Genomic DNA, 23,874 nt, shown 5'->3' on the forward strand with positions numbered 1-23,874 from the left:
CCCTGAGCCCAGCATGTTAGCCTAGTCATAATTAGAAATTCTAATCAGCAAGGGAATGGGCCTGAATAGGCCCCGTAATTGCTACCCACCGTTTCCCCGTTTGCCCTCATTCAAAATGGCTCGAGCGCAGGAATGTGGCGGGGCCAAATTTCATGCCTGCCTGCCTGCTTCCAATCTGGTCCCTGAACGGATTTAAAAATCCAGCCCCACAAGTACAGTACTGTGGACAGTTTTGGTCTCCTTATTAAAGGAGGGATATACTTGCATTGGAGGAAGCTCAGAGAAGGGTCACTAGGTTGATTCCTGGGATGAAGGGTGTTGTCTTATGAGGAAAGGTTGAGCAGGTTGCCTACATTCATTGGGGCTTAGAAGAATGAGAGGTGATCTTATTGAAATATAAGATTCTGATAGTGCTTGACAGTGTAGATGCCTCGTGGGGGAATCTGGACCTATGGGGCATAGTTTCAGAATGACAGATCACCTATTTAAGATGGAATTGAGGAGGAATTTCTTCTATCAGAGGGTCATGAATGTTTGGAATTCTCTATCCCAGAGAGCAGTGAAGGCTGAGTTATTGAATATATTCAAGGCTGAGTTTGACAGATTCTTGAACTATAGGGGAGTCAAGGGTTATGGGGAACTGGCAGGATACTGGAGTCAAGGCCGAGATCCGATCAGCCGTGATCTTATTGAATGATGGAGCAGACATGAGGGGCTAAATGGCCTACTCCTGCTCCTGTTCGTTATTATGTAACAGTGACTTCTTGTTCAGGCACCTTGCAAAGTTTATATTATATTTCATGGTAAGCCAAGTCTTGAGTACTACAGTTCAATAAAATGGTCTTGCCAGCTTGTCCTATCACAATCTTGGTCCAGCATTGCAATCTGTTTGAAGTAAGGAAACGTTACCTGTTTCATGGTGTAGTAAACTGTGGTAGTAATAATGGTGGCAATTACTGATAGTAAGGTATCTATCTGAATGGAAAAACTGACAAAGAAATGAAAGACTTGCAAATATGAAAGAGTAAAAGAGATTGAAAATGTGCCAAAGGCTGTAGGACTCTTGCATTCAATGGTATTTCATAAACCATTCCTGAAGTTTATGACATTGTTCAAACCCATCAAGTGTTAGCCTCGTAAAATCCTGCCCAGCCACCTGTTATTTTCTAACACAAATGGAGTCTTCTTATGGTGGGTTTCATTTTGTTAGAGGGAGAAAGAACAGGAGTTTAAGTGGAACTTGATCAAAAGCAAATGGTTGATATTGATTAGAAAATGTTCATGCAGCACAAATGTCTGTCACTGGACATTGAGAAATTTCTAAATGCTGTGTTGACAAGGATTTTCAACGTGTGAAAGAGTTAGAATCTATAACATGCATTTATGTAATGTCTTTAATGTAGTCCCAAGGCGCTTCAGAGCATTAACAAACAAAATTTGACACCGAGCCACATAAGGTAATATTAGGCATATGACCAAAAGCTTAGTCAAAAAGGTAGGTTTTAAGGAGTGTTCTAAAGGAAGCAAGTGAGATGGAGAGGTTTAGGGAGGGAATTCCAGTGCTTAGGGCCATGGCGGCCAAAGGCATGACTGCCAGTGGTGGAGCAATTAAAATTGCTGATGCTCAAAAGGCCAGAATTGGAGCAGCACAGATATCTTCAAGGGTTGTAGGTCTGAAGGAGATTACCGAGAAAGGGAGAGGGCCAGGCCATGGTGTGATTTGAAAACAAGGATACATACCTGCTTGAACATAAAGATGCTGGTAATCTGAAGCAAAACTAAAAAACACTGGAAGGATTCAGAAGACCAAGCATTATCTTTGAAGAGAACAGACAAGTTAACTTTCCAGGTGTAGCCCCTTCATCAGAACTAGAAGATAATACATATAATTGAATTTAAAATGAATCAGAACAAGGGGAAGGGAGTAGAAATCACACACACACATGAAATGATACCAAGGGGTCACACCACCTTGCCACCATGCTGTTTACATAGAGGATGGCAGAAATGACAAATGTGATCTGTCTAATGCAGAGGCTGGTAGGGTGGAAGGTGCGGACAGAGGGGTCTCTGTCACAGTTCTGAGAAGAAGGGAAGAAGTGAGGGCAGAAGCATGGGAAAAGAAACAGACTCGGTTGAGGGTCTTATCTACCATGGTGGAGGAGAATCCCTGGCTGAAGAATAGTGAGGACCTGTCAGAAGCTCTGGTGTGGCAGGTAGTAATAGCAGAGCATGTCGGTGTAGATGGAGAAACATGGAGAACGGAATGGAATCCATGCATGCCTACCTTTGTGTTGAGGATGTCACTGTTGGAGAAAGTTAGAGCTCCCTAATATGGATCGATCATAAAAGATAAATGACACATCTGTGGAAATAATATTCAATGCACCTCAGAGTCGTGACTCATGCCCACAGATTATATTAATAGGATAAGCTGGGTTTTAACTGATCTTATTCAGAAGAGTGACATTATAAAGTTTTTCACATGGCAAAATGGATCTTAAATAAGATTCAGCTGGAGTTCATCTCCACATTCTCAACTGTTTCATTAATAAAGAAGGAATCCATTTCATCCTGTTGGCAGTAACGTCAAGCTTCAGATGGCGAGAGCCCTGGAATCATTGGTCAAGGCTGGTAGCAGGGGAAAGTTTTGGGACTCGGGAATATTTCCCAGAGGGGCAGGGCCAAATGGAAGGGATGGGTCCTGTGGAGCATCTGGTTGCCAGCCCTGCTTGCCGATTCTCCAATCACAGCTGTATCTTTTCCCGCCCTCCCTCCAGACACTCGAGCTTTTGCTGTGGGGATTTGATGTTCAGCTCCGCCCCCACTTGTGGCCATCAATGACCGGTTGATGTCAATACACAGGACATTCAAGATTCCTGCACAGCCCTGCAAGCTCAAATTAAAGGGAGAAAAACTGAGAATTTGGTGCAAGAGTTCAACTGCTGAGTTAAAAAGCCCAGACAGAGTGAGATGTGGTAATGCCAGGGTTCATTTGTTTGCCTATCAGTGGACAACACTGAAATTTGCTTCTGGAGATAGACAGTATATCCCTCAAGGTACTTGGATATTACAGACAAGTAAAGAAAATGGAATAGTCGTATATGATTTTAGATCCTGTTACGACCGACTGCTCCTGTCAAAACCCCCAGTCAAAATATATGATTCTGATTTTGGTGGGACCAATGCACTGTTAATTCAATCCTGTCATTCCACAGATCGGCTAACATATCATATAAAACTTTCCAAATTAAAGAAAGACCCAGCCAAATTGTGCCATCGATTAACCCCTGAATGAGGCTAGGTGTCTTTAAATCAACAAATTAACTCTTTAATTAGAAAAACTAAATTCTTAAATACTATGAAGATATAAACAACATTTAAAATAGAAAAAATTAGAGACCTTGCAAATTTCCAGTCCAGTGTTGCTTGATGTCCTCGCAGAATGTTGTTCGAAGTCTTCCACAGTAGAACAGTCCGTAGTCTAACTTCAGCAGTAGTTGACGCTTTCCTTCTCCTGAGAATGTTGCTTGAAGTCCAGTGAATTTCAACAATTAACAACTTGCAAACACTTTCAATGGAATCAATCTGACTTTAGAGTTTCTTAAGGGATAAAAGATTGTCACAGTCTAACTTCCCTTTCTGCAATTTAAATTACCAGAGATCTCTGTCTTTGCTTGATATTTTTAGAATTTTGAGAGATAATAATCAGACTAAAATCCTCTTCCTTCAGTTGAAATGGTAGAGAGCTCTTTTTTCAGGTGTGCTCATCACAGCTGTGTCCTCTGTGTCTCTGTCTGTCTGTTAGGACAAACTGTCTTACTAAAAGCCAGTTCAAACTGAATTGAAACAAATGTATCGCATCAGGCTCACTCCCAGTGGCTGTTTCCACGGTATCGAGAAAGCGTCCTTTGAATCACAGCCTCCAAATGGCTGTTTCTAAGGCAACGAAAATGCACCTTCCTATAACTCCTAAGGCTGCTGGTTCTTAAAGCAATACTGATTCCTTGCAAGCCTTAAAGGCAAACCGCATATTTTGAAAAAACTACAGGACGGTGACAATCCACAGTTCCTCAGGCGGTGAGATACCATCGTTATGTACATAACTATAGTGAGGCAGAAAGACAAAACAATTGCTTCTCTATACGGGAAGAGGGCACAGGCAATGGTCTGGTAACAAGGCATGAAATTGGAACCCAAGAAAGTAGAAAGAAAAAAATAACTTCTAAAAAAGCTGCAATAGACTGTTTGCACCCAACATTGTGCTTGGCGTGGCCCACCATGGCCAAATAAACATACACAATCTGAGATTAAATTGATCAATGGATTTAATGCTTTCTGACCAGACAGGTTTATGATGTAGATTGGGTTATTGATCATACAAAGGGAGCATAGCCAATCAACACCTATTTTTAGCATATTTTGAGCCACATCTCCCAGCAGGTTAATTGAAGCTGTCTAGGTTAATGGAAAATGGGTGAGTGACCAGATTATGAAGTTCCATTTCACTGTTTGACGAGATGAATGTATTTTAAGATTGTTGTATGATCTAAGCCCAGACTTTTGAGCTGTGTGCATCCTTCCTGCTCCTTACACATCTCATTTACTCTCCTCAAAGTGTGAGCTGTTGTATTGGGGAAGAAGTGCGAACAGTCCAGATATGGGCGCGGATTTTATGGGCCGCCCACCCCCACCTCCCCCCCCCCGGTGGGATCAGAAGTGGGGGGCGGTGAGGAGGGGGGGGGGGCACTCACGGAGAATTGTGACAGGTGGCGGTGGGGCACAGGGCCCATTGCCTCCCTGTGGCCCAGCAATCTTCCTGGGGGTGGGATAGGCAGATGGCAGCCTTCCCGCCCAGAGGCAAATTGAGGCCCTTAAGTGACCTATTAAGGGCCTCTTCCAGCTGCAGGGGGTGGGGGTGCAGAGCCTCTGCCACCCAGGGAGGGCACCTTGTCCTGGTGGCGCTACCGATACTGCTGAGCTGCCTGCCCTCTGATTGAATGAAGTCTTTAAAGGGATGGGGATCCCCTACCCCCTACCCCCAAAACTCCAACACAAAAAGACCAGTGGATTGCTTCGGGGGGCGGGGGGGAAGAAGAAGGCAGAGGCGGGGCTCCCCCTGCCTTTTCAGCCTGGCACGGGGAACCCCATCTCCAGCACAAAATCCAGCCTGTGGTATGTGACAAGAAGTGGTACATATGAGAAGGAGTGCAATGGATGTGTGAGAAGAGGAAGAACACAACAATTGAGCGGAGTTAGAATGGGCAATGTGACAGTAAAGATTGAATAGGATGCATAAAGAGAGGTAGAATGGGTATAAGATCCAAACCTTAAAAGATGATGAAAGCAATGCAGGTGGGGTTCGCTGAGCCTTTTTATGGCCTACAATTTTGTAAGAAGCAACAACTGGTCGACACACTCCTAAAATTTGTATTTGCATTTTCTACATTTCTCTTTTGCCTCTCTATATCTTTAATCAGAAAGATGAAATGGTTTCTAGTTCATATATCATGTATTCTCAAGGTAATTATAGTTAGAATCTATCCTATTCAAGTTTTAGAATTAAAAATCCATGCTCTGGTAGAATATTAATGAATGCAGCTTTTATCACCATTTCTATTTACTATGCAAAATGCCCCAGATGTGTAATCATCTCTAAAATACATGCTCATACAGTGTGTCTGAGAATAATTATTTCCACAGAGGAAAACCTGGCGAGTGTTACTGATTCTGCATGTGTAAATTGGATTTTTTCCTGCTTCTTGAAGATATGTTACTCTCTAAAGATCATCAGACATAAAAAGGGTTTTCACTAAAACTCTTCACATCTTTATTATTTAATGAGTGAACTGTGAAATGAGGTCACTATCAGAATATGCACATCTGCAAAGGAAGTCAAAATTATGTGGAGTAAAGATCATAACCCTTGCTCAGAGCAAACCATTTTGGAACTGGAACATAATTTCTAGACTTTTCTATGATTCTGTAGGCCAATCATGAGCACAGCAGCCTTTTACTAGAACACTTTTGACAGATCACAAACTCTGAAATACTCAATTGATTCTGCTTTGTGCAATCATCCAGAAAGTCAAATGAAACTCAGCCTTCAGGGCTGTTCTGTCTGGTTGAATGTGCTGCAGACAGCCTCTGCCTGACGCTTATCCTTTAAATTCTCAGCTCCTATTACTAACCTATTGTCAGTTTATGTTTATATCCCTCAATGTACCGCCGCCCCCCCCCCACCCCGCCACTTCCCGCAGCAATATCTTATCAAGTTCTCTTTTGAAAGAATCAGTAGATTTCACCTTCACCACCAGAGGGACATTAATTCCACACGTTGACCCATTCCAGAGCAAGGTTTCTGATGAACTCTTACTTAGCTTGCAGATTCTCACATTTCATCGTCTGGCCTCTTGGTCTGTTTTTCCAATTTAATTACAGATATTTATTCACTACTGCTTTCTTAGCTTCTTTTCTTAAAAATAGTGAATGTCTTTTATCTTTGCTAAAAGGAATCAAGTTAACTTTGTTCATCTGTCATTTTAGCTCAAAACCCAAGTCCATAAATCATCTCCCTTTCCTAGAGAGAATATAGACCTAGAAGTAAATTAGGCACTTTACAACCTTCTGAATACAACATTTGTGTTCAACAATTCCAGGTAATAACTTCTGCCTCCAATTATTTTTGAATGGCAGCTGTTGGTGATGATTCTTCTATCCCCATTTACATCTCCTCTAGACCCATCTTCTGTTTCTTTCCTTGTCCCATTACCATTTCCTTTTGCCTTGAACCATCATCCCTTTTGTCATGTAATCTCTCTTGCCTCCCACTGCTCCAGCCACCCTCCTTCCCCCACCCAGCCTTTACTCCCTCTGTACTTGCTTAAAACCTATTACATGTCTAACTTTTTCCAGTTCTGGCAAAAGGTCATTGACCTAAAACGTTAACTGTGTTTCTCTCTCCAGACATGCTGCCAGACCTGCTGAGTATTTCAAATATTTTCTGTTTTTACCTCCAGATTATTAGTGCAGTGACATAACCACTATGCTACTGTACCATATCCTGCAATGATTTTCCAACACTGAATGTTGACCATGGTAATGTGCCCTTTTTCTCATGATGAACTCTTCTGAATGGGAGTTGAGGGCACAGATTTTGTTTCTAATCATCACTGCAAAACTGCAAGTGCATGGGCTTTTAAAAAGCGCTCTCAATAATTAACAAGCCCTTAATAAGCTTTTTTGTTCTGTTGCTTTTCTTATGCATATTTCAGGCTATGAGCAATATTAAGAATAATGAAGAAAGATCTGTTGCCAATTTTACTTTTCAATTTAATTGCATTTACCTTATCATTATCACTAACACCTAGCATAAATTAGGGCGGCACAGTGGCGCAGTGGTTAGCACTGCAGCCTCACAGCTCCAGCGACCCGGATTCAATTCTGGGTACTGCCTGTGTGGAGTTTGCAAGTTCTCCCTGTGTCTGTGTGGGTTTCCTCCGGGTGCTCTGGTTTCCTCCCACATGCCAAAGACTTGCAGGTTGATAGGTTAATTGACCATTATAAATTGCCCTGAGTATAGGTAGGTGGTAGGGAAGTATAGGGACAGGTGGGGATGTGGTAGGAATATGGAATTAGTGTAGGATTAGTATAAATGGGTGGGTGATGGTCGGCACAGACTTGGTGGGCCGGAGGGCCTGTTTCAGTGCTGTATCTCTAAACTAAATGAAAAACCTAAGACTCCACAAAATTACCATACATTATAATTTCCTGAAATGTTGCCTTGTATAGGCTTAATTGTATTTTTAATTTTACAAACACAGCCCACCAACAGAACAGCAATTTCATATTTTACTCAATTCATCTTGTTATGGAAGTGATTCTGTATCTTTGTTAAAATATGTTTTGAGGAATTCATAGTCAAACTGAATAAATGTTGGATCAGTTTTTTTTTCCAAGAAGGCACTGACAGAACTAGTTGGCAACAATGTACTGGTTGTCACATGACACAAGTTAAAAAATAGAACAGAAACCCAGGTAACAGGAAAAAAGAGTGGGCAGAAAAGTCAGTAGCGCCCCTTGATTGGACAAGCCCAGCAGCAGCAGCGCGCACCTGAAAAGACAGAAAACTCACAAGGTTTTTTGGTTGTAACTGTAAGAGTGTGTTTTACCTTCTGGAGTAAACGGCTGATAAAGTTAGCCCTAAGAAGAAGTGAAGGAAGGAAAGAAGACCACAACCCAGCTCATTTTTCAGCAAACCTCTAAAAGACCCCGAGCAGTCCACTGTGTCAATTCATCTCGTCTCCTGTTTTTGAAGAAAGCCTGCAAAAATAACTTTCAATGCCACTTGAAGAACAAAGAACAAAGAACAAAGATAATTACAGCACAGGAACAGGCCCTTCGGCCCTCCAAGCCTGCGCCGATCCAGATCCTCTCTCTAAACATGTCGCCTATTTTCTAAGGTTCTGTATCTCTTTTCTTCCTGCCCATTCATGTATCTGTCTAGATACATCTTGAAAGACTCCATCGTGCCCGCGTCTACCACCTCCGCTGGCAACGCGTTCCAGGTGCCCACCACCCTCTGCGTAAAGAACTTTCCACGCATATCCCCCCTAAACTTTTCCCCTTTCACTTTGAACTCGTGTCCTCTAGTAATTGAAACCCCCACTCTGGGAAAAAGCCTCTTGCTGTCCACCCTGTCTATACCTCTCATGATTTTGTACACCTCAATCAGGTCCCCCCTCAACCTCCGTCTTTCTAATGAAAATAATCCTAATCTACTCAACCTCTCTTCATAGCTAGCGCCCTCCATACCAGGCAACATCCTGGTGAACCTCCTCTGCATCCTCTCCAAAGCATCCACATCCTTTTGATAATGTGGCGACCAGAACTGTACGCAGTATTCCAAATGTGGCCGAACCAAAGTCCTATACAACTGTAACATGACCTGCCAACTCTTGTACTCAATGCCCCGTCCGATGAAGGAAAGCATGCCGTATGCCTTCTTGACCACTCTATTTACCTGCGTTGCCACCTTCAGGGAACAGTGAAGAGAACTGTTCTAAAAGATCCTGGTGACCCGTCTACATCAGTTTGGAGGCTAGATTGTATGCCAGTTTTGGAACGACATATCACATCTGCTGTTTTCTTCAAAAATGAGCAAGTAATCAACCCAAGTGTTTTTTTTGTCTGTAACAGAGATCTGAATTTAATTTTAAAAATGTATTTTTCCGGTTAACCTATGTGTGTGTTTGTGTGTGAGTATGAAGGGGAAAGGTAAAAAGGGAACTTTAAAATTTAAAAATCTGTGTGTTTTGCTTTACTTCATTACTAGTTAAGACTTGTTCTATAATAAACTGATAATTTTGTTGCTCATTAAAGTAACCTGGTTAGTGTCTTCTATTCTGGGGAAAATAAAGTATATGATTGACTGTATTAGTAAGTGGGAAAATTTAAAAATATATGCTGTGACCTGTGGAGATGTGAGACTAGATTAAACAGTGCACTCCTCCTTCCTCAGTCGTAACAGATAATGGATGAACTCTGCACTAATCTAAATCTTGTCAAGTTTGGTGCTCTTCTGTCTCATTGTTTTATACACTGGTTTTGAAATAAATTCTGAAAGAGGAACAGAGGAGCCAGTATTTATCTGAAAATGGAGATTTATTAGGCAAGCTTCTGGTCTCTGATTGATTTACAGGATGACCACTATGCGGGCCCTTGTTGAAGTGCTTATTCTGTACCAGCTGTGTACATATATGGAAGTTTGAACTGTCCTGCTGTGGATGTCAGGGATGGCATAATCAAAATATCAGGGATGCTAACTTCACTTGACATCCAGTCTTATGCCCTAGATGGTAATGGAGCAGATCGAGGAACCAAAGCCGTAATTTTATTTGGAATTTTAAATGGTAAACTCTGTTTTTGTACCTTATCAGCTCCACCTGCGAGCAGACAAACTGATTTACAGTTCAAAGGGAACTAAGGAGTAAAATATAAAATGTGAAACAAAATTAAATGCAGTCTACATGTTTATTGCACTAAAAATAAAGTTAATTTCCACAGTGTTTCTAAGCCTTTGCCTTATTTCTTTCAGCAGGGATCCTCTGGTGATTTGATGATCAGAAACATTCAGCTTAAGCATGCTGGAAGATTTGTTTGTATGGTCCAGACCACTGTGGACAGTGCATCAGCTGGAGCTGATCTGATCGTGAGAGGCAAGTACCCCAATTTACAAAGAGGCTTACTCATTGGTATGGAATGCTTGTAAAATGATTGAATGGTTTTACTTGGGTTTCCTCTGGTTTTGTTTTTAAATGTAGTAACTGTATTTATACTGAATTATCCTTGGTCTTCTCAAAATGCAGCCTTCTCTTAATCATCTGGTCTGACACAGAGACCTTTTTGGCAATTGTGATTTTGAATAACAGAAAAATTGTATTGAAATAACACTGAAGAAAAAGATCAGAGAATAACATTTCAAATACAAAATTTCTTATCCTTTTTGAACTACATACTTGTTTTTTTTCTTAAACACTGTACAAGAATGTAGGCCCACTGTTAACCTGAAGAGTTGGCTTTTTAAACAATCCTGGAGGAGTAACCTTTATGTATAGATTGTTTTTGTAATAGAAATTTGTACTCAAAATCCAAAATGTGGGTATGAATAAGATCTAACAGACAAAGTATTCTTTTCTGACTTTCCTCTTGTCAGGTTTGAGGCTCAGGAATTGTTCAACACTACCCATCAGAAAGTTGGTGCAGTTCATCTATCATTGTACTAGTTTGACACTTGCTAAGCAGCTGATGAATGGCTTAATTCATTTTAAATCAAGTAGTACATCAGCAAAGTTGAAGAAAAAAGCATTACTAGCAAGAAAATGTCATATGTCTTGGTTTTTGCCCTGAACTTGCAAGTTGTCCCTGGGTGCAATGAATGTAACCCTCAGCGAGCATAGTATCGGTGCTCAACCAACCCTGGTGACAGCCCTCAGGAAATCCCCATTAGCAGCCATTCAGCTGAGCCCTAATGATAATCAACACATTTTAAGTGAATGAATTATACTTAGCACTGAGAAGGCCACCAGCATTAGAATGGAGTGAATGGAAATATGTTGCTGTTGGCCATCATCCTTAGTATTTTTAAGACAATATTGATGCACATAAAGCATGTGGATACTGAAATGGCTGACACGGCGGCTGTAGGTTAAATGATTTTTGATTAGGACTTATCGAACTCAACCCCATTTTATAACTGACCTTACAAGGTATTTACAGTTGAGAAGTCAGACATATATAAAATAGAAAGTATGGCAGTCAATGAAGAATAAAGTTCTAAAAGATGTTAAAAGAACAAAATAAATGAATAACATTCCCTTAAATTATTAATTTACAACTGATGAGTCAATCACATCTTCAATTCCAGTTTTACTTATTTTTGGTCATTAATGTCTTAAAATTGCAATGGATTGTGGTGTCACCTGCAACAAATATTCATCTACTATTAACATTAGTGGGCTTCTCAACTGTAAGTTAACTGCTTTCTCTTGAGTGCTTGTGCTGTCAATCTTCGGGGACTGAAAGCTCTCATTGAGGATTGGCTGAGAGCTGATACTGGGGGTTGGATTAAAAGGTCACACCCTCTCCACCACCCCCCCCCCCCCCCACCCCCCGGCCACAAATTCTGCATATGCTTATGAGAGTAATATTTTACTGATAGCTTTCACATCCTTGCGCCTGGCCAATTGTTCTAGATGGCAGGCTATTTTGCATTACGCCACGTGGAATTTAACACGCAGCTCTCACTGCTTCAGTTCTGCAAGTTTTTAACAGCCATTAACAGCTCTGACCAGGTTAATTCTTCTATTTAACAAGTTTGTCTGTTGTATGCCTCTCAGCACTTTTACGGTTGGGGAGAGTTCGCAGAGCAGTGCTGCATATTTTTGCATCTATATAACAGAAATTTCTTTACATCTTGCACCTTTAAATGTCGAATCACAAATTTTGCCTCAGTTCCCTGCTTGAACTAGAGTGAAGCTTCAAGCCGCACATTTTATCCATTAACAGGTTAATTTTTCTTCCACAATTGAATCAAAATTCTTGTCCTTGTCTTCAAATCTTTCTATGGCCTTGCCCGTTCTCTCTCTCGAACCTCCTTTAAACCTACTTACCAGCTCATATCCTTAGGACTCCCAATTTCTCCTTCCTGTGCATGCCTCCTTCCATCTTTCAACCTCTCCTGCCCCAGCCCCTGCTCTGTCTCCAGAAAAGCCCTGAACCCCTCTGCCTCACTGTCAGAAACTCTCTTCTCAATGCCTCTTTAGCTTGTTCTTTCTTCCTCCTGTCTTTAAAAGCTTCCTCAAAATCTCATATTTCAACCATGCATTTGCTCATCACCCTTAATTTTTCTATGTCTCTTCTTTCCAATGCAAGATGTCTTCAGATATTCTATTATATTAAAAGCTTTAAATAATTTTTATTGCCATTCCAGAATGCTAGGTTACAATCTTTAAAAATCCTAATAGTAATGCAGGAAATGATAAAAAGCAAGGGCATAACATCATGTCTTCCAGTTCAAAGGTCAGCCAGAACTTGCAAATGAGGTAATAACTTATTTCAGGTCCTTATAGTATTTAGCATTTCTTTCTCCTTTGGTTGTAAGAGAAGGTATGGACGAATGGAATTTGTTTTGGATATGGGTGAAGTACACTTGTCAACAAAAAGCAGGTGGCAGCTGTTTGCAGCAGCTAAGAGAAATTGGTGTCATTAATGAGAGATAATGCTCAGCAGCCATTAAAAGGTAAGAATCATTATATGCTGAAAAAAATACAAATTCAACAACATATAATCTATCGCAAGTTCTAACTTGATTTTTATTAATTGAATATTTGCTAGATTTGTTCACAAATGGAATGTGTTCACCAGATCCCTGAAAGAGTAATGTTACACACATGTTTTGTAGCTGCAGACAAGTCCCCACCATGCAGTGGCCCTTGACAGGGCTGCTTTTCTAAACACTGGTTCTTCCTCATTCCACCTTGAGACAGAAATGGTGCATTCTGTTGTCTCCTATTGCTGATTGTCAGTCCAATATGAACTAATTGAAATGCCAGTCCACTGACTGCTCTGCTTTTCTGACACTATTTAAACTTCAGTTGCTAACTTACATAAATCCCAATTTTAACTCCAAGCGGGTCTTGGGCAGGTGGGTAGCGAAGTGCTTTGGAAACTCCGCTGCTGCTCCAGAAATGAGGCAGTGCTTTCTAAACTTCCAGGTGGGAAATTATGCAGAAATAGTGGAAAATTGCATGGTTCTTTGGCCTGACTGGCTTTCACCTGGTGGGAAGGGTGTTGGCAACCTCTCCATCCAGGCCTCAGTTAAAACAGCATTTTTAGGATCTAACATGCATTTTAAAGAAAGTCCCGCTGGATTTGGCTGGGTGTCCTTATCGCCTGCTCAGTAGAACAGGTTAAAATCTGGAACAGTGGGATTACATAGAAGTGTAGAAAATTTGCAGTACAGAAGGAGGCATTTCGGCTCATTATGTCTATGCCAGATGGATTCTGGTGGCTTTCCGGTGGCTAAGTAAACCTGATTTTAGCTGCCCACATACCTGGTTTTCACTGTGCGAATAGGGTTAAATTTCACAACCCCCCCCCCCCCCCCACCCCCTTCGCCCACAACCTCCCAAGGAAACTAAATTCAGAATGGTATTCCTTTCCAAGTATTCCTTTGTCTTCCTTCCTCTTGCTTCCTGTTCCTTCATGAAGGGAAACCAGGATAATTTTTCATGCAAAAAGTAAAATACTGCGAATTCTGGAAATCTGAAATAAAACAGAAAATGATGAAAATACTCAGCAGGTTTGGCAGCAGCTGTGGAGAGAGAAACAGAGTTACGGGCTGAATGTTTGTTTCTTGGGGGCCACAGGTACCATTGTCTGGACCGGAAGTGACTTCCATTGGGGTAATGAGTGGCCAGCCACATGCAATCAAGTAGCAGCTGGTCAGTTAAGAGTTGGGAGATGCAGAGGCCATCCAGTGAGAGGATGGAGGCGGGTGTGGAGGCAGCGAAGGTGGCGTTGGGTGATGCTGTGGCAGTGCTGGCGTCATATTTCAAGGGCTGCCAGCCCTGCATTCACAACTGCATTTATCTTTGGAAGACTTTGGAAAAGGAAAGTAGCACCAACTACCATGGCTGAAGGAAGACCCAGGGTGGCCCCACAGTCCTGCAACAACTGGTCCCGTTGTGTCTGCAATATTAAACATTAGTGGTAGCCATTCAGAACTCCCATAGCTGCACTGCAAGGTTATATCGTTCCAATGCTTGATTGCATAACTGTTGTAGATAGTCAGCCTAGCTGTGGTGGGTTGCACCATAGATTCCCATTTCTTTAAGTACATGTCCTTCAGTATATGGATGGGCAGAATATTTACACTTGTTTTGGTGTTGATTTTTGCTCTGAGTTTATGCTTGCCACACTTCTGCAGACATCCAATCCCAATCATGGTGAATGCCTCAGATTATGTAATAGCATTGTCAACAACCTCTTCCATCTCGAAGGACAAAGACAGCAGACACATGGGAATGCCACCACCTGCAAGTTCCTCTCCAAGTCACACACCATCCTGACTTGGAAATATATTGCCATTCTTTTACTGTTGCTGGATCAAAATCCTGGAACTCCCTCCCGAACAGTACTGTGGGGTGTGCCCGCACCAGATGGACTGCTGTGGTTCAAGAAGGCAGCTCACCACCACCTTCTCAAGGGCAATTCGGGATGGGCAACAAATGCTGGCATACTAGCGACGCCCACATCCCATGAAAGAATGAAAAGAACGTTGATCCAAATTAACTGTGTGAAATGCTTGCTGCTGTTGTGTGAGTGTAGTCTTCATTCGTGTCCTCCTGGCAATCTGTCTCTCTGCTGACCTGATGTACCAGCTTGGGCTTTTGTTGTGTGTTGGCATACCTTTTGTTGCACTTGCCATTCTGTCTTGCAGATGTTCTGTCTGCATGTGATCTGCCACCATTCTTGTGTGCAGTATCTGAGCTCAACCTTCTGCACTGCTTTGCTCAATGTTCTCGCTTGTTGCGAGGCTTTGCACTGGTTCTGGTGCACCAGACAACTACAAATTGGTGAGTCGGACCACATTTGCCACAAGGCCTAGCAGACTTCTGAGCCCTGGTTACCATACCAATTGTTGTAGTCGCCTCCAACACTTGTAATTGTTGGTGTCCAGCCATGATGGCTTCATATTTCCATTCATGATTAAGGAGTGCATCTATGGTGTGCCCTTTCTTCTTTTCTAGCAGGTCTTTTTGAAGGCCTCTACTGGGGGAGACGCGATTACTAGCTCTATAACCCACTCGGACAATTCTGTATCTGTGAAGCTCCAATATTGAGCTTTGTTTCGGCATCTTGCAACAAACTGGACAATGGCCTCACCTTGCTTTTGCCGGAGGTCATAAGCTTAAGCCTATGTACTCAGAAACTTACCTTTACCTTCAGTTGCTGCCCCTGGAATGCCCATATATTGCTAGGGTCCTTCTCGTCCTCAGCTGACAATCCTGACTTATTAATCCATTTCAGGCCCTTGTTGCCCAGTGCGATCTTAATTGTGGTAGCTTATTTCTCTGGTTTGCTCACTTCTTGATCCAGGAAATACAGCTCCATTTGCTGTCGAAACAGTTTAAATTCAGATGCCACGTCTGACGGCTTCCAATCTATAACTGGATATCTGAAAATGCTTGTCTTAATGATCTTGCTTTTTCATAAATATAGGCTTTTTCACAGGTTTTCTTTTTCACAGAGACACTTCATTCTGTTTCCTTTTTAAGACAGGTTCACTTTTGCAAGGCTTCCCTTTTTAAGAGTGGGAGTACATTTTTGTTTGAATAGAGACTTAGCTGTATTTACACAGGCTGCTTATTTTTAACGGTGACCAGCCTTTTTTAAACAGAGCAGTTTTTATTAAGAGGGCTGGAGCTTGCAGTACCAGCAACATCCACAGCCAGCTTTTTACTTTGTGCTGGATCTCCAGTGGCGCTGTTGAGTTCTTCCCACACTTTTTGGCTTAAGCCCCGCCCATGAAGCAAAAAAAGAGAACGCTAAAACAGTAATGGCTTCAGCTCTGCTTCTCAGTTTTTTCCACCCACTGCCAGATTAGGTGAAAGGTCTGGTTTCCTGGCCAATTGCCTGCTGTACTCATGGAGTTTCAACACCTCCTGGGGTCCTGTCTGTGCTCTGTGCCTGTTTTGGGGTCTCCTGCAAGCTGCCGTCAAGTCTCTTCAGCTGCTCCAGGTAGGCGATCTGCTGTTCTTTGTTTGTTCTTGGTGTGTTCTTCAGGAAAAATCAAATGTTGCTACAATGTAATTTTTGGTGGCCTTCAGGAAAAAATATATCCCATCACTGCCACCATTATAATATTACTTCTCCCTTTGGCGTGTGATTGATTGTAAGACTCACAGAACTACGAGTCATATCCAAAGAAAATGTGGGTTTTATTATACTTTAACTGGAATATACATATTGTTACGACCAAGGCAGGAGTTAATTCAGTCCCCTACTCCACAAGTCATAGCATATCAAATACATTTTCCCACTTACTGGAAGTTAGCCAAATTAAACACTGTATTTATTCCCCAGAATAAAGCACACCAAACCAGGTTTCTTTAAACAACAACAGAGTAACTATTTATTAATAAACCAATTTTAAATGATAATGAGATAAATCTATGAACAGATTTTATAACTTCTTATTCTTCCTAACCCTCATGCACACATACATTCAAAACCCAATGGTTAACTGGTTTTAAAAGATTTGTTAGAACTGTTGTTGAGGAATAATAAAATAACTGGTTTGTAACTTCTGGTAGAATATTTCTAGATCAGTGAGGTGTTCCAGAGTCAAATAGTCAGATGCCACTCAAAGTTTCCAGGTGAAATTAATGAATAATTTGTGGTGGGTAGGTAGTCAAGGCAATTCATCTGCAGCAGGCATCACACAGATCTTTCAGCAAAGGGTTGTAGCAACAGGTCTATTTAAATTTTAAATTAGGAGTCCAACAGGAGATACTTTGTTGAGATTTCAGGAGCTTCCAAAAATATAAAAATGCAACAGGACTCACACTTGAGATAGAGATTTTCAGAGACTGGAGACTACCTTCAGCAATGCAGGCTTCCTATCAGCAAAGGAGCCTTTCTTCAAAGTAGTGATTCTCCACAGAGTGCCGCAACCCCTCTTCCTTGGTCCTCTTTCTCTCTTTTCAGGCGTAAACAGCAACAAGGGTTTTAGCTTCCATGCCTTTTATTTGCAACTCTTTCAAAGTTCTTGTAACTTCATGAAAAAGTTCGAATTTCCCTTGATACAGGAATTATTTTTCAAGAGGAAGAGTTTCTGGGCTGTCTTCCTACCCCTTCTCTCTTTCAGAGAGCATTCTCTTGTTCTGGTCTCCAAAACAGGTTCCTTCCAACTGGTCTTTTCTTGCAAAAGAGAAATTAAAAATTCCCCAGCAGCCTGTCATGTGACAGTCATTTCTCTGTGCTGAGTGGCTTAGAAAAACAGATTGCCTTAGAAGTGCCCCACCCATTTCAGCATTCACTGTTCCCAGAGAAATCCTTTTCCGAGTCTAAAAGACACACACCTCTTTTTTTTAAAAAACAAAGCACTTATAGCAATATATATACTGTATGAGCTAGATTTAAACACGTCTTGCTCTGTTCTATTCCACCCACAACTGGTCACTTATGACGTGACATCAGTTCCTTCAGTGATCTTCACTTAGGGCTCCTTAAGGTGGTCTGCTCTTCAGGTGCTCCCACAACAATACTTTCCTGATGATAATGAAACATTGTTTACGTGGGCTACTCTTCATATACTTCACCGTTGCTGCCCTGAAGGTTTAACAGTTGATTGGAAAGCCTTCACCTTTTATTTCATTACCAGTACAACCTTCCAAACTCAGATGTAACCATATTTAAAAGACAACTGTAGTTTGAGGAAACCACTTCAAAAACGGACACTTTTCTTTACTTAAAATACTTGGATTCTTTCATATTCATTGAAAAATCGTTTAGTTTTAAACCAGATTATATTTTTGACTGCTGCTAAAAATAGATCCTTTCAGTAAATGATGAATAAAAAGCCTCGGGCCTATGCATGCTACAAGTACTTTGTGTGGCAGGGTCAAATTCCGTTAATCCCTTGCTAATCATACTTCCAAAAAGTGACCTGAAAGAGGCTGCTATATAACGTGCAGTCTCGAACACTGTTGTAAAATTAATAAATTACTATCAAGACAATGATGGTGGATTTTGCTGTAAATTACCATTCAATCTGGGGAAAACAGCAAAATAGGCTGGTAATGATTACCACCTCAAAACTGCCAATAAACATGACAGCAAATCCATCTAAGTCTTGGCCACTGCAACTAGATGGGCTCAAGTGAACATGACTGATTCATCTGTCCTATTTTAACCTATGCCCACCCTAAACCTACATCAAATTATTATGATGTAAATGGCAGTGTGAGTCCCAGGAAGGTATACTGTTGTCAGGAGGCCATTTTGTTTGTTGCAACTAAACCTTGGTCATTTGCCTTCGAATAAATCTGTTGGTACTTTGGAGGTCTGATCAAGACTTCTGGTGCTCAGCAAGCAGTACAGTTTTGGACTGGGAATATGGATTTCTAATGGGAATTTCTCTATTCCCATGTTACAAAGCCACATATGACGGCTGTAATTTTATGAATGGCTTTCATTTGATTAACTTGCAGCTGTTATGTGATGCCAATGACCTTACTCTGCATGTCAATGGCTGATTCTCAGAAAGCTGTCATGATGCTTTCATTTGTGACAATCTATCACACTGGTCCTTATTACTCAGTCATGTATTAGGATGGTTGCTTAGTGTTGTCCAGAAATCATGTTTTATATTGCCAGTAAGGCTTCAGCAGACAGAGGGGGACAACATATATAAAGAGCAGAATTTTCCTGGCTCCGGGGTGGTGGGAGTGGAGACAGTGGGAGGGCATGGAAAATAGCGGGGAGCCACGTTGGGATGGCGCCTTTATGCATTCCAGCCATCAGGGAAGTTTCCTGGGGGCGGGCCAGCATGTGGATCGGCTGCCCACTGCAAGGCAGCTGGCACACAATCTGCATCGTTAAGCCTCCAATTTGGAGCACTTGCTGGCACTTTGCCAGCAGTAGAGCGAGCCCCCAACACTTGCGGAGGCCACCAGCTTAATGGAGGTGGCTTCCCTGGACCAGTCCGGTGGGGGGAGGGGGGGGGGGCATCAGAACATGAGGCTCCATCATCCAAAGAGGGGGCTGCCAGCAGCAAAGATTGCATCTGTGGACGAAACGCTGGTGCTGGAGGGGTTTCCCCTCAGATCAGAGTGCTCTGCCTGATGGGCCCCTCTTCAAAAAAAAATTATTAATTGTCACCTTGCAAGAGGACCTCCATTTTGAGGCACCCCCGTGTCCTCCTAACTGCCTCAGCAGTATGCATACTCTCTCACTGGGGCTGGTGAGCCTCTGGAGCTGCCTGCCCAGTGGTTGCTGCCAGCAGTATCTGGAGCCTGCCTGCCATCCTTAATTGATTGGCGGCCAATGAGGAGGCTGTCTACAGGAAAATAGTTCCATGGTCTGGCTCCTGGCAAGTGTGGGCTCCGGACCCCTGTTGGGTCTGGATGCTGGGGGCCCGAAGACCCCAGGAAATCTGCCCAATGAGACTCGTGGCTTCACAAGAAATGTCACAGAACAAACTATAGGCATTCTCAAGTCTTGCTTTAGGTGCCCCATTAAATCCTGCGGAACTCTGCAATAAAACTGAGCTAAAGTCTGCAGAATCATTTACAATGCAACTTGCTGATGAAAGGCTTGCTGATTCCAGAAGCTAATGGGGATGATGCCGAAAACTAGGTGGATGACCTCCAACCCCACATGTTAAAGATGGAAAGACTAGGAACTGAGGAGCCAGAAATTAGAGGACAGGACTTCTAACCTAGTTCTTTCAATGAATAAAAGTTGCCGCTTCAAATAAAGTCACTTCGCAGTGATCTGTTCTCCACCACATCCTCACAAAATCCCTCACAGTTAAATACTTCTGCCTAGTCCCTTCATAACTCAGAAGCCTGCATTTACCTTGTCACTATTTAAACTTCCAAAAGCAGAAAGCATACCCAAAAATGAACTCAGAACTCGAAGCACAAAAATCGGATTTATTTTGCAGAGCAATATATTCACCAAGAAGTTCAAAAAATTCTGATCACATTTTTTACAATTGCTTAACACTCCTTTGCCCAGCTAACTTACTTGTTTGTGTTTCTAACCTACTACTCCTTTGAGGTGCTCTGTTAACGAGTTAGAATTGTGTGCTGAATAGTTGGTGTGTGTGTGTGTGTGTTCCCTGCCCCCCACTCCTGCCGCAGATTAGAGGGCTGAGGGAACTCTTGCCTCCGGGAAGCAGCTGTTCAGAGGGACTGGCTGTTGATAGCCTTTCTCCTGCAGTGTCAAGGATTACCAAGCCCACATTGGAAGCTCTCTCGTGTGTAGGCACACAAGGGAACCTTAAGGATGTCAGCTTATTGGCACTCTCCAGAAAGACAACGGCATCTGTGACCACTCACTGGTGCATGGCAGAGGCTCGAGGTGCAACCGATGAATGTCATCGCAGACCAAATATTCTGAATCAGATCTTGTGAAAATATTCTGTCCAAAGCATCAATTGAACTGTAGTACCTGTCACTCCAGCTGCCATTAGTGTTTTAGTACCTCCTTGGTGCTATAGAAATCTCTTGGACTGTCACTGCATTGTGTTCTGCAGGTTGGTAGAAACTTCTCTATCATTTTAACCTTATAAATGGAAACCGTGTTCACCGTCTCCACCTGATATCAATTGTCGCCAGTTTTAGTTCTTTGTTTTTGCAAGACTAGTCCCCTGCTATCTGAATATCTCATGTCTTCATCTAGGGTGGTTGTTTCACCACCCTTCATGGTGGAACAGCAGTCTCCCACTCTTGCACTCCCAAGTCCTTGTTCTCACTCATCCTCATTGCTTCACCTAGTGACAGCTCTTCTTGACTCACTAGCTACATCCTCTGAGTAGGTCTCTCTAGACTGGCACTTGTGCAAGCAAGATGCCTTAATGGAGCTGGTGAAGGACTGGTGAGTCTGGATGTACCCAGGTAGTCATCTGAATGGCAGAACCTATTCCCATCCATGATGTGAAACATAAAAGAGCTTATTTAGCTCTGCACACAGTGGTATCTGACCTTGAAAATATAGCTGTTGAGTGTAAGAGCATTGTAATGCTTTGAGAAAGCACATTAAGCTGCCATTATTTATGCAGAAATTTGCCCTGCCTTTACCCAACTTGTGCCAACTCACCTCCAACTGCACCATCCTCCAAAGCCTCACATGTTTGTCTGTCTACTATTTGAAAAGTTTCCTGTTGATGCAGACTCAGAGTTTTCATTCTTGATGTTCCTCTCCCAATTCCAGTTTCATGTCGGTCGCTGTGTGCAACCTTTTCCTTTTTGGGGTAAAAAGACATTGCTGAAAGAATGTGGGTGGCATGGACCCCACATGATGATGAAGTGCAGGTCCTTTTTCACTTTAAATGAAACGCTGTCACAGGACTTGTCTTATTGCCAGTCAGGCACATTGCGCTGCCCTGAATTTGGTGGGCTGCATTAGGATGATCATTTGGGATGGGCAGCTCACCACTTCCATTTAAATGAGGCCCAGACTTCGAATCTGTCTGGTCTCGTTGTTCCCGACATAGGCACTCAACCAGTCAGCTGCTCGAAAAATAAAATATACCTGTCATTGTTTGGAATATGAGGGGATGGGGTTACGGGTTTTACAACATGTGACCTTGTGATGAATCTTTTTTTGTTTCTATTTGCTCAGTTGTCAATTAATTGTCATGTTGCATTGAATACAGCACATTACCCCAAGAAAGAAATGAAAGTGACCGATATGCCTTCCTTTATCTTCAGCCGAGGATTTCACCTCAATGTGGTTGACAGGGCGCTTGATAGTGTCCATTCCATTTCCTGCACTTCTGTTCTCACTCCTTCCCTTCCCTCCCAGAACCACAATAAGGTTCCCCTTGTCCTCACCTTCCACCCGACCAACCTCCACATTCAACTGATCATCCTCTGTCATCTCAAGCCTGATGCCAAACACATCTTCCCCTCCCCTCCTGTTACAGCATTCCGAAGGGCCGCTTCCTCCATGACATGCTGGTTCACTACTCAATCACCCCCAAAACCCCTCCCATGCAAGCACAGGAGATGCAACACCTGTCTTTTTGCCTCCTCCCTTCTTGCTATCCAAGGTCCCAACACTCCAGCAATGGAAACAGTTTTTCCCTATCTACCTTGTCCAGACCCCTCATGATACTGAATACCTCTATCAAAATCTCCTCTCAACCTCCTCTTCTCCAAAGAAAACAGTCTCAACTTCTCCAATCTATCCGCCTAAGTGAAGTTCTTCATCCTTGGAATCATTCTCGTGAACCTTTTCTGCACTCTCTCCAATGCCTTCACATCTTTCCTAAAGTGGTGCCCAGAACTGGACACACTGCTCCAGTTGAGGCTGAAAAAGTGTTCCATATAAGTGCAACATAACTTCCTTGCTTTTGTATGCAATGCCCCATTTAATGAAGGCGAGGGTGCTGTATGTTCTATTAACAGCGCTCTCAACTTGTTCTACTACCTTCAATGATTTATGCACATATACACCCAGGTTCCTCTGCTCCTGCACCCCCTTTAGAATTGCACCCTTTATTTTTCATTGTCTCGCCACGTTCTTCCTACCAAAATGAATCACTTCACAGTTCTCTGGATTAAATTTCATCTGCGACTTGTCTACACATTCCACCAACCAGTCCTTTTGAAATTCTACACAATCCTTCTCACAGTTCACAACTGTTTCCCAGTTTTGTATCATCCACAGATTTTGAAATTGTGCTCTGTACACCAAGATCTAGGTCATTAATATAGGTTAGAAACAGCAAACCTAACACTGACCCTTGGGCGACTCAACTACAAACCTTCCTCTAGTCTGAAAACATCCATTAACCACTACATGCTCTGTTTTCTGTCACTAAGCCAATTTTGGATCCATGTTTCTACTGTCCCTTTTATTCCATGATCTTTAACTTTGTTCACCAGTCTGTTGTGTGGCATTGTATCAAATGCTTTTTGGAAGTTCATGTACACCACATCAACAGCATTGCCCTGATCAACCTTCCATGTTAGCTCATCTCCATCCGCAACAATGGGGGAGCCCAGCACATCAGCCCAAAAGATAATGCTTAATCATTTGCATTAATCTCAGCTAGAAGTGCCGAGTTGATGATCCAGCTCGGCCTCCTCCTGAGGTCCCCAGCATCATAGATGCCAGTCTTTAGCCAATCTGATTCACTCCACATGATATCAAGAAATGGCTGAAGGCATTGGATACTGCAAAGGCTATGGGCCCTGACAACATTCCGGCAATAGTACTGAAGACTTGTGCTCCAGAACTAGCCACGCCCACTCCCCCCCCCCCTTCAAGCCAAGCTGTACCAGTACAGCTACAACACTGACATCCATCCAGCAATGTGGAAGATTGCCCAGGTATGTCCTGTGCACAAAAAGCAGGACAAATCCGACCCGACCAATTACTGCCCACTGACCACCTCCAGGCGCGTATCCATTGTCTCTCGAGATAAGGATGTCCAAAAGAAAGAAGTCTACTCTTGATCATTAGTAAAGTGATGGAAGGCGTCGTCGACAGTGCTACCAAGCAGGAATTGCTCAGCAATAACCTCCTCACTGATGCTCAGTTTGGGATCCGCCTGGGCCACTCAGGTCCTGACCT

General features: G+C 42.6%; 1 protein-coding gene and 1 long non-coding RNA gene across 9 annotated transcripts in view; one reads left to right on the forward strand and one right to left on the reverse strand.

Moving 5' to 3' along the window:
* The window catches only part of LOC137380015 (contactin-4-like), a 1,659,092-nt gene that overhangs the window by 1,345,949 nt on the left and 289,269 nt on the right, over positions 1 to 23,874 (forward strand). For 3 of the 5 annotated variants that reach the window (XM_068051491.1, XM_068051495.1, XM_068051494.1), the window contains one exon: positions 10,097 to 10,217. In XM_068051491.1, the coding sequence (XP_067907592.1) occupies positions 10,097 to 10,217 (121 nt within the window). The remainder of the gene's footprint in view (positions 1 to 10,096; positions 10,218 to 23,874) is intronic. The other 2 variants (XM_068051492.1, XM_068051493.1) reach the window with 1 other exon arrangement.
* LOC137380017 (uncharacterized) overlaps positions 1 to 23,874 on the reverse strand; it is a 71,025-nt gene that overhangs the window by 12,928 nt on the left and 34,223 nt on the right. Inside the window, exon 3 of one of the 4 annotated variants that reach the window (XR_010976947.1) lies at positions 3,404 to 3,529. The exons of 2 other annotated variants lie outside the window; for them this stretch is intronic. This is a non-coding gene — a long non-coding RNA (uncharacterized lncRNA). Of the gene's footprint in view, positions 1 to 3,403; positions 3,530 to 13,736; positions 13,825 to 23,874 lie in introns of those variants that run through there. One more of the 4 variants, XR_010976949.1, reaches the window with a different exon arrangement.

Source organism: Heterodontus francisci, chromosome 19, assembly GCF_036365525.1.
Source record: "Heterodontus francisci isolate sHetFra1 chromosome 19, sHetFra1.hap1, whole genome shotgun sequence".
In the NCBI taxonomy this organism is placed as follows: Eukaryota; Metazoa; Chordata; class Chondrichthyes; order Heterodontiformes; family Heterodontidae; genus Heterodontus; species Heterodontus francisci.